This window comes from Octodon degus, unplaced genomic scaffold (assembly GCF_000260255.1).
Source record: "Octodon degus isolate 3935 unplaced genomic scaffold, OctDeg1.0 scaffold00124, whole genome shotgun sequence".
NCBI classification, from domain to species: Eukaryota; Metazoa; Chordata; class Mammalia; order Rodentia; family Octodontidae; genus Octodon; species Octodon degus.
Window position 1 is genome coordinate 7,526,182 of NW_004524700.1, and position 10,708 is coordinate 7,536,889.

Genomic DNA, 10,708 nt, shown 5'->3' on the forward strand with positions numbered 1-10,708 from the left:
GGGTATGAGGAATACATTGAGAATGTGATGTTTGAGAAGCCAAATGAATAGAATGTTTCAAGCAGGAAGGAATGGACAGTTGTGAGAAAACTTTGGAGGGAGAGTATATTTTAGTCCTTGAAGTATGATTCAGGTTGAACCCCCAAATAATTGTTGACTCATAAAGCCATAAGCAGATTTCTGTGATTTTGATTGATTGGATCTGCTTGCCCATTGCCAGTGGCTCTCCCTTTTTAAAGGATAGGAACTTACTCTCTTAGAGCATTTTATGAATTTAGGAGGAAGACTAGAAATATATGCTAAACAGTTTGCTATTTTAGTTACTCTTATGTTATTTGTGGCACACTGTTCTGTTTGGATAATATAAATGTAAAAATAAAAGCAATTTCCTCTCAGAGTTGGACGTCCTCAGTGGTGTTTATAGTCTGTGACCAAGAATGCCAGCAGTCTTAGAATTTGAATGCCAGTCTTGTGTACTTTGGGTTTCCTAGCTGTACAACATAGAGAGGCAGGCAGTCTTTCATTTATTTTCACATCAACTTCCTTTCTGTCTTTTTTTTTTTTTTTTCAACCTTCTGAATTCTGAGGAAGACTACAAGGTTATTTCACTGAAGTGGAATATAGTCATTTGGGTGTGAGGACTACTTTTTTTTTTTTTAACCTGTTGTTTTTCCATATACATTGGTGTATTCTTGTTTTGATACATGGAAGAGTTCTATTAAATTACAATTAAGTTACATGGTGTTTTTAGTACTTACTCTTTATAAATAGTTATAATATATAGTTGACATTGAAAGTACTTTTACTTTGAGCTGGTAAGGTTTTCCTTAGTGTTTTTGTTGAGTCATTTCTCTTTGGTATATATGACCTGAACTTACCTCACTAGCATGGGCTCCTTTGTCTGTTTTTATTCAACAGATAATTATGTTTCAGGCATTGTTAAAGCACTGAGAGTACAACCTATTTAGGAACTTTTATTGGTAAATAGTCTGTAATTATCAGGGAAGAAGGATTCTTGAATGCCCAGAAAGAACACAAATGTATCTTTCCCAGAAGTACTGGTTGTCTTTATATAGGGGGACTGATATTTTCTGGATGAGAGGATTAGGAAGTAGAAGCCAAGCTGAGATAGATGATATGGAAATAGTAGTGGTGTGAGCATGTGAACATCAAATGCCACTTGTGATTAGCACTTTCCCCAGGCAGAACCTGGGGACAAGAAAGGTTACTAATAAAATTTTACTTATCTTAACATAGGTTCTTCATGGGGAACAGTACTTGCAAATATATAAGCCATTTCCTAGAGCAGGTAAGTCCCTGATATATTAGTTCCATAATACCACAGTTTTATTTTCTGATTAATCCTCCAAACTCTGTTATGGTGTTAAACTGTCATAGAGTAGTTAGCCTGGTAAAATAAACCAGAAATAATTATGTGCCCATATACTATTTGGTTATCTTAGATTTTGTCTGATACCATTTTACAGTAACTTATTTTATATTACTATCAGTGTATTCTACTAATGTATGTGTTATTAGCAGCTGAAAAGGACATTTGTGTGTGTATGTGTGTGTGTGTGTGGTTATGTATTTGTTTTTTTTCTTTTTTTATTTTATTGAGAAACAAATAGCATGAGACAGTTTCAAAACAGGTTAGTAGGGCAGTTTCAACAATCAATACATTGCATATTGTTGTCTTTGTAGTAGTTATTCATAGTACAAAATGCAGACATGATATCCTGTCCAAACACTATTAATAAAAATCTTTCATCTCATTGAATAGAGAAAGTAGCTGTATATCTATCCTGTTTTTTTCCATAATTTTATTGATAAACAAATAGAAATGAGACAGTTTCAAATCAAATTGGTAGGACAGTTTCAATAATTAACACATTGCATACATTCTTCCTAGTGGTTAATTGCTATACAAGATGCGGACATGATATCCTATTTACAAACACCATTAGAACAAATCACTCTATTCATTAAGAGAATGTAACTATATATCTATCCTAACCACTTTGAATACACAGATACAAAATGGACATACATCTTTATACCCTTTTTTTGTTAAGTTCCGTTATTTGAATATTATAGGTGTGTAAACTCAGCAAAATATTCTAAAAGAGTCCAGTAGCCCATAATAGTATTGGGTTTTCTGCTTGACTGGCAATGTCAGAAATTGTTGACCTGAGTCATGGTTATGTATTTGATACAGGGTCTCACTACACAGCTTGGACTCATAGTGATCCTCCTGTTTTCGGCCTCCCCAGCCCTGGGATTTCTGGCATATGCCACCACTCCTTGTCCCTGTGGCCAGCGGAGATTGAATCCCCATCTCTGCACTTGCCTAAGCAGGCACTTAGTTGGCTGAGCTATCTCGCCAGCTCTTGTGTAGTGATTGTGCTAACACTTGCGACCCCTATGATTAAAGTTCTTCATTCTTTTTCTCAGATATTTATCTTGATACTTATTTTTATAAAGTGAACAATATTTAAAGACTCCAAATTTCTTGTAATTTTTCCTCTTTTTTTGACAAGGTAAATATAAACCTGTGTTGGGTCTCATCTTTTCTCAATCTTGCTTGTTTACCAAAGCTTTCACTGTAACTTGGTATACAGTATTTTTTTCCTATGATGTCAGAATATCATCTGATTTATTGGCTAGATAAGGTGGTTAAAAAAAAAAAGTAGTGTTTATACTATGTAATACAGAAGTCAACAAGAGTCCTATTTTTTCTTAAGCCTTTAAAGTTTTGAGTGTTTTATTGCTTTATTTCAGTGTTAAGTATCACAGCATAGACTTCAACTTGTTTTATCTGAAAGCTCAGTTTGTGATGACTACATTCATCATATATCTGCTGAATACTTACCTTTTATGATACATAGTATTAGATATTAGATACTTTTCTAAGCTGACAACATATTAATTAAGTTATTACGTTATCCATTATTTTTTGTAAAATATGGTGTTAGTCACTTTCTTTTCCTTAGGACAAAATGTCTGCAACTTAAAGGATGAGAGGCTTATGTTGGCTCAGTTCCAGGGGGTTTGGCCCTGAGTTGGCAGAAACAACAGAGGGGAAGGCTGGCAGAGGACAGCTGCTTGTCCCACAGCAACCAGGAAGCGAGAGAAGGGGGCTAGGAACAAAGATGAGCCCTTATGAAACAACCCTCACTGCAAGGAACAAGTGAAGACCCCTCTCTGAGCAACCATATTTCCTGGATCTGAGCCTAGAATTACTTTAAAGCAGATACCAGCAACTAAATAAATGCCTCATCTCAGTAAGGAAAAAAAAAAGGATGAGCCCTCAGGGGCCATCCCCTTCCAGTAGAGCCCCATCTCTGAATAGACTTTTGGGGACATTTTGTATTTAAACCATAACAGACAGTCTGGACCCCACCCTTGAGGAGTTCATATATGTGCTTGTGGATGGTGGTGGTGTCAGTGGCAGGGAAGGCCTCTTGTATTTCACCAGCCTAACTGGTTCATTTGGCATCCATCGTTGTAAGTGAATTTGGAAGTGTATTTGATTCTACCTTTAAGGATTTTAAAATATGGAGAGATTAGACATAACACTCTAGAATGATTACAATGGCACAATTATTTTTCTTAATGTATTTTACCTCCTTATCCTCAAGTTATGTTTCTCATAAATTATTTTGAAATAGCACTTGTGCATTTTCATTCTGTAGTTGTCAAGTTTATTGTCATTAATGTATTCAAATTTTGAGGTACTATGGTTTTTAAATTGCACAAAACAGAAGGATATAACTACTAGTTACAATCTCTGTACAATCATTTGAGCAGACCAATATCACCATCTTCTTTTGTAAGTCATCAGCTGTCTTTCCCTCATCAGGACTGGACAGTCATTAGATGGAGTGAAAGAGACCAGTAATGGCCCTATGTATCTTCATGAACCAAAAATGATCTATTCAGGATGTTCTATTCTGCAGATGATCTGAGTTTGATTTATGTTGCTAGATGACCTTTAATAGATTCCTTTCTCAAGATAACTTAGTACAAAAATAATATTTCTTCTGGGAAGTGAGATTGATAATGTTACCAACTCTGATTTGCTTAGGGAATGTGTGACGATTAAAGATTAGTATATATGAAAATGCTTTGAACAGTTAAGCATTATGCAAATAGAATTATTGACATTCAAAGTAGAATGTCACAGAGCTGTGGTTTTGTTAGTGTAGGATCTATTTTTTTCTCTTAAGTAATAGATTTGTACAAAATTCTAGAATAACATATACATATAGAAAAATTAGAAACTACAGAAAAGTGGATCATGAAAACAATTTGTCTGGAATTACTTATTTGATATTTAAATTTTATTATGTGCCAGGCATTCTAACAGTTGACAGTATAACTATGGAAAAGATAATATCTTGTTTATGCAGTGCTTGGAGTCTGTCTAGGAGACAATAGGCAATGATAAACATTCCTTCATAATGGAAGCAATGTAAGTGCACACCGGTGCAAACAAAAGGTCTGTAACCTGGAATTTAGTTTGGGAAAAGGTTTTTGGGAATAAATTCTAAGGTGAGATCTGAGGATTGAATTAGTATTTGTATTTGTGCAGGGAAGAGATTGAAAAATATTTCAAACAAAAAATAGTGTGTACAGAGGTTTGGAAGTGAGATGCATCAACTGTTTGGGGAACTGAAGATAGGTCAAATGTCCTAAAGTCCATGTTCAGAAGGATAGTAAGGAATGAGAGTAAAGAGGGAAGTTGCCTCAGTTTCACCCTAAAGACTAGTGGATGCTGAAAAGGGGAAAGTTTGTGAACTGATTGGATTTTGAGATGTGTTACTTGGGCTTGTCTTTTTGATGCTTGGCATCTCTTTTACCATGTCTCACATCCTGGTGGGTACTAGTTATTTGATTCTCTACCTCCCCTTCATTTCTTGCTGTGTTTTTATCTTACCTTCTGAGTATTCTGTCTTTATTCTTGTTCCTCTCCAGTCTCTTCTCATGACAGCAAGTACAAATGTGTTGCTGCTTCCCCACTTAGAACTCCAAATGGCTATCTGTAGGCTTCAGGGTAAAGTTGAAACATCTTAATATGACCTAGCTTCTACCAATTTTGCATACTGAAGTCTTGATGTTTAAGTTTGTGACTTGGCAGCTGGATGGATGGTTAGTGTCATTCAGTCATGTAGAGAAGCAAAGAAAAGAGCAGGCTTTGAGAAAAAGATGAGCACGCCTTAGTAGTGATAATCTATTAGGACATTACCATTTAAACACAGTGACAGCCTATACAAGAACAAGCTATTTTAAACAGCTTCCCTTTGACACTGAGAGTTAAAGGAGTATGGGGTAGATGATATTGGTGCTCAGTAAACATTTGTTGGATGACAACATAATAGAGATCAAGAAGGCTCATTGACATTGAAAAAAAATTTTTTTTTTAATCTTATTTTTCAGAAATAATGCTTCAGGAGGCCAGGGAGATAGCTCAGTGGAATAGGTGCTTGCCTGGCAAGTGCAAAGTCTTGAGTTCTATCCCTGGTACCACCACCACCACCAAAAAACCCAAATATTAATGTATTAGAAATTCAGGTATCTTGAATTATTCATGTTGACTGTTTTTTGTTTTAGGAAAATTTTTTCAAATTTTATTTTTTTATAGCTGTTATATTATTTAATGTCTGAATAAGGTATTATTTTTAAACAATAATAATTTTACTTTTCATTTCATTTCAGGAAAGTTAAAATGTGAAGCAGTTATTGCTGATATCTTAGATAAAGGATCTGGCTTAGTAATTATTTTGGATGGTAACTTATTTACATTTCCTACAATGATATTGTTAGATTGATAAGCTTTGTATGTAACAAATTTTTTTAAATTTAATTTTTATTAATATATTTTTGCAGTACTTAATATTCAGTGTAACAGTTGCCCAAGATGCATGTAGTTATTTTGTAACATAATGTTTCACTACAGAAGTTGACTAATATGTGTAATTTATTTTCCATTATGCAAGAAAGCAAGATTAGTATTTAAAAATTTTATAAGCTTCTTAAGAAAAATAAGGTAGGAGGGGAAAATGAAGTAGACTGCAGCTAGGGCCAGAAAAAATGGAGCATTTCATTGAATTTAAACATTACTAAAGCATGGAGTTGAGAAATGTGGCTTGTATAGAATTATAGATGAGAATTACGCTTGCTGAAATACATTTTTGGTAGAAAAAATATTAGCCTTCAATTGATATGCTTTGTTGTTGTATTCTTTTCTGTGTTACTTGGAACTCTGAACATATTTAACCACAGACTCATTCTTCTAAATAGTAGGTTTCTAGGCTTGTACAGTGAAACCTATTGAATGCATAATGTGATTTAAAATACCATAGCCTTCAGTGGGAAAAAAAGATTATAGTAATTTAGTAAATGTTGAAATACTAGTAATTAAACATAAGCTTAAAAAATAATTAAACATAAGACACATTGCTTAAATTTTATTTTAAGGTTTAAGAAGAAAAATTTATTGTGAAAAATCTGGAAGAAAAGAATAGTAGAAAAACTAATATTGCTTGATGTTTGGAATGTATACCTTTTAATTTTTATATAGTAATACAAAGAATACTTCTTGATTACCATGAGGAATATGTCCTGATAAATCTTTTCTAAATTGAATCCCAACTACTCCAGAAGATGAAGCAGAAGGATCACAAGTCTAAGATTAGCCCGGGCAATTTAGTTCAAGTCTTTATCTCAAACAATAATTTAGAAAGGGCTCAGAGTATAGCCTAGTGCTCCCTGGGCTCAGTTAGCAGTACCAAACAAAAAAGCATTGAATGCACTTAGTATGAAACATCATAGCTCAGCAGCACAAAACAGTGTTCGGTATTGGTTGTTTACTTGTACCATCATTTGGTTGACTGGGACCTTTGGTTTCCAACCCCTGCCCAGCATTGCAGGAATTTTTCACACTGAGTTTTGCTGGCCTTAGGGAAAGGGTAGATATGATCAACATTTGAAATTTAAAGTTTAATTTCCACTGAGTACTCATGTACAATATTTACACCACTGTAAAGCTGAAAAATTTTAAGTTGAATCATTGAAAGTCAGTAGTCATCTGTACTGAATATACTGTTTTGGAACTTGCCAATATATTGAAACTATGTTTTGATATTCAAATATTATGAATGTTCTCCTTTTTCTTAATCTTTTTTTCTCTTTTATTTTTGAGTTTTTATACTTTTTGTTCCAGATGTTTGTCAACATTTGGCTAAAATTTTTGCGATAATGTGTTAGCTTTCTTAAATGTAATGTATCACAGAACAGGAGTCATTCAGTTACCCTAGCTTTGCTTTTTATCATTGTCACTTAAGGTGTCTCATTTTTTAGCTACACATTGATAATGAGTTATAGTGTACTAGGTACTATAAATACAGTTTAGATGAAATGTTATCCTCATTTCATATGCAATAAAGATAAAAATATTATTTTAAATGCAGGTTGCTATAACTTTCCTTATTTTGTTATAATTAATTTTTGTCTTTGGTATGCAATTCAAAATCATATTCGTAGTTTTTAAGAACTAGGTAGGTATTAAATTAGTAAATACAAGATCTGCTGTCTTAGTCATTTTTTTATTTGCCAGATTGCTTACTCATATAATTTATTTACTACTCTGATAGTTAATTTAATGATTATGCTCCTATTTTGTACCATGGCATTATTCCAATTTCTCACTATATAATGGTGAAGAGAACAGCCAAGATCCCACCCCACATGGGCTATACCTTTATTATTACTTTCTTGTTTATATTTAATGCTCCTGAGTGCCTTGACAGAATGTTTGAAAGTTTGAATGTATTTATTTGCATTCTCTATTGGAATTTTTTGAAATGTTTACGATGCAAAAGATGGAATTTTGAATGGCAGTTTGGGGAGATTTAGGAATAGAAAAAATTGTTTGTTTCCTAGTAAAAGGCTTTGTGAAGTGCTGCTTCTCTCTGTCGGTCAGAGTCTAGTGGAGAATGTATTCAAGTGAGTGTTCTGTGATGCAAACATGCCTGTTCTTGTAGAACCCCTTCAGGAACTGGATTTTGGTTTTGAAACATTTAAAGAAGCTGTTGATCATATTTTAAGTAGTTATGTGTTTTGTTTATACCAACTTTTACTTACTTTCTAGTCTATTCTTATTCTGGGACGGAACTTATATGTTATAGTCAGTATTCTCTGTTTGTTGTTGGCTCTGGAGGCTTTGGTGGAAAACGGACATCAGAAAAACTCAAGGTAAGGCAATAGTATTTTTAATTTGTATAACTTTACAGGATACATGGTATCCCTTAGTAATTCAGTATATAACAATCAAATCTGGGTAGAAAGTATTTCTACCTCTTCAGTCAACCATTGTGGAAATTTCATATTTTTCATTTTTAATTATTTTGAAATACAGATAGTTTTAACCTGTAGATACTCTACTGTGCCTAAGAAGAACCAGAAAAATTTCTTAACTTTGTCTTGGAGTCCCTTAATGAACTTTCTGTCTTGCTTTCCCACTCTCTTTCCAGTCTTTTTAGCACTATTCTTCTGTAAGCTTGACTTACTAGTCTCTACAAATGAGTTTTAAGAAGTAGTATTTGTTTGCCTTTGTGTGTCTGGCTTCACTAAACATAATGACCTCCTGTTCCATCTATTTTGCTGCAGATGACAGGATTTAATTCCTTTCATGGTCAGTTAAACAATCTTCCTCGTCACTGTCTCTATCTCTGTCTGTCTCTGTCTGTCTTTGTCTCTCTCTTCCCAGCCAGCCAGCCATTATCTATTACATTTTCTTTAGCCATTTATCTGCTGAAAGGCATCTATATTGATTTCAGGAAACATGGGATCTTATGGTAGTACCATTTCAGGAGTTCCCATTTTGGAAAAATTACGTTTTCCATAATTTTCTGTACAATATAAATTCATATGAATAGTATATAAGAGTTCTCCCCTTCATTTTCCATGTCCTTGCCATTATTTGTTGTTGTGTTTTGATGATAGCCATTTTAGTGGGATGACATCATGTGGCTTTGATTTGCATTTTTCTGATGATTAGTGACATTGAGTATTTTTTTGTATACTTGTTGGCCACTTGTTTGTCTTCTTTTCAGAGGTGCCTATTTAGTTTTTTGCCCATATTTAAATTGTATTGTTCGTAATCCCAGCGCTTAGGAGGCTGAAAACAGGAGGATCACTACAAGTCTGATCTACGTAGTGAGACCCTGTATACCCTGTACTAAATACATAAAATAAATAAAAAAGAATAAATTGTATTATTTGTGTGTTTGTGTGTGGTTTTTTTTTTTTTAATTCTTTAAAAGATCTATTTATTCATTTGGTGCAGGGTCTCGCTACATAGTTTGGACTCATAGTGATCCTCCTGTCTCAGCCTCCCCAGTGCTGGGATTACATGTGTGTACGTACCATCATGCCCAGTTTTAGTGGCTGGCATGCCGTGAGGTACTGGTGATCGAACTTGTGTCCTTGCGCTTGCCAGGCAGGTGCTTAGACCACGGTGCTGTATCTCCCCAGCCCCTGTGTGTGTTTTTTCAATGTTCAGCCTTTTAGGTCCTTATATATTCTGGATATCCATCTTTTATCAGATGAATATTTAATTTTTTCCCCCAATCCATAATTTCTCATGTTGATTTTCTTTGCTCTAAGTAAACTTTTAAAGTTGTTTGTTTATTTGAATTTTTGAGATAGTGTCTTGCTATGTAGCTCAGGCTAGTATTGAACTCACTACAGAGCTTACTCTGGCCTTGAACTCACAGTAGTCTTCCTGCCTCAGCCTCCCAAGTGCTGGGATTACAAGTATGCACTACTGTGCCTGGCTAAGCTTCTTAGTTTGATATAGCCTCATTCTTTTATTTTATTTTTGATGCCTATCTAAAAAATTATTTTGCCAATGTCTGGAAGTTTTTCCCATGTTTACTTGTGATTTCATAATTTCAGGTTTAACATTTAGGTGTGTGTATGTGTGTATATGGTACTGGGTATTGAACCCAGTGCCACTGCACTGAACTAGCTATAGCCACAGGCCTTTTTTTGTTTGTTTTTGTTTTTGTTTTGCAACAAGGGCTTCTTAAGTTGCTCAGGGTGGACTCAAACTCATAATCCTTCTGCCTCTGCTTCCCAGAGTGCTGGGATTTCAGGTGTGAGCCACTAGCACTGTCTCTCTCTATATAGATGTCTGTCTGTCTGTCTGTCTGTCTGTCTATCCATCTATCTATCTCTTTTTTTTTTTTTTTGGTACCAGGGATTGAACTCGGGACCTTGCACTTGCGAGGCAGGCACTAATGCTGCTGAGCTATATCCCTGGCCTGAATTTTTATATTATTTTAAGTTAGTATTTATCTGAAAATTATTTTAGGAATAAGATTATACTATAATTAACAGTTCTCTGTACTAAATAAAGTATTATTTAAAACAATATTGAGGGATGACTTCTAGAATGATCATGAGAGGGACTTCTTCCTAGTAAAACAAACACAAGTTTGTTTGTGAAAACTCTGTTAAAAAGTTACTGTGTTGTTCCTGGCAGTTGCTTGGAGGGCTTCTCCCAAGTAAATGAATATAGGCAGGTAAGGTTTCTGCTTGTGGAGATGAAAATGTGAAATTGATTGTGGTGATGATTGTACAACCATGTGAATATACTAAAACCCACTGAAGTATATAGATTTAAAATTTATATTTTTAAGTA

General features: G+C 34.3%; 1 protein-coding gene across 1 annotated transcript in view; it reads left to right on the forward strand.

Annotated features, from left to right (window-relative positions):
- Positions 1-10,708, forward strand: part of Hsd17b4 (hydroxysteroid 17-beta dehydrogenase 4) — a 110,945-nt gene that overhangs the window by 43,911 nt on the left and 56,326 nt on the right. The window contains 3 exon segments of the mRNA XM_023700551.1: positions 1,258-1,309; positions 5,719-5,790; positions 8,153-8,256. Of these exon segments, the coding sequence (XP_023556319.1) occupies positions 1,258-1,309; positions 5,719-5,790; positions 8,153-8,256 (228 nt within the window).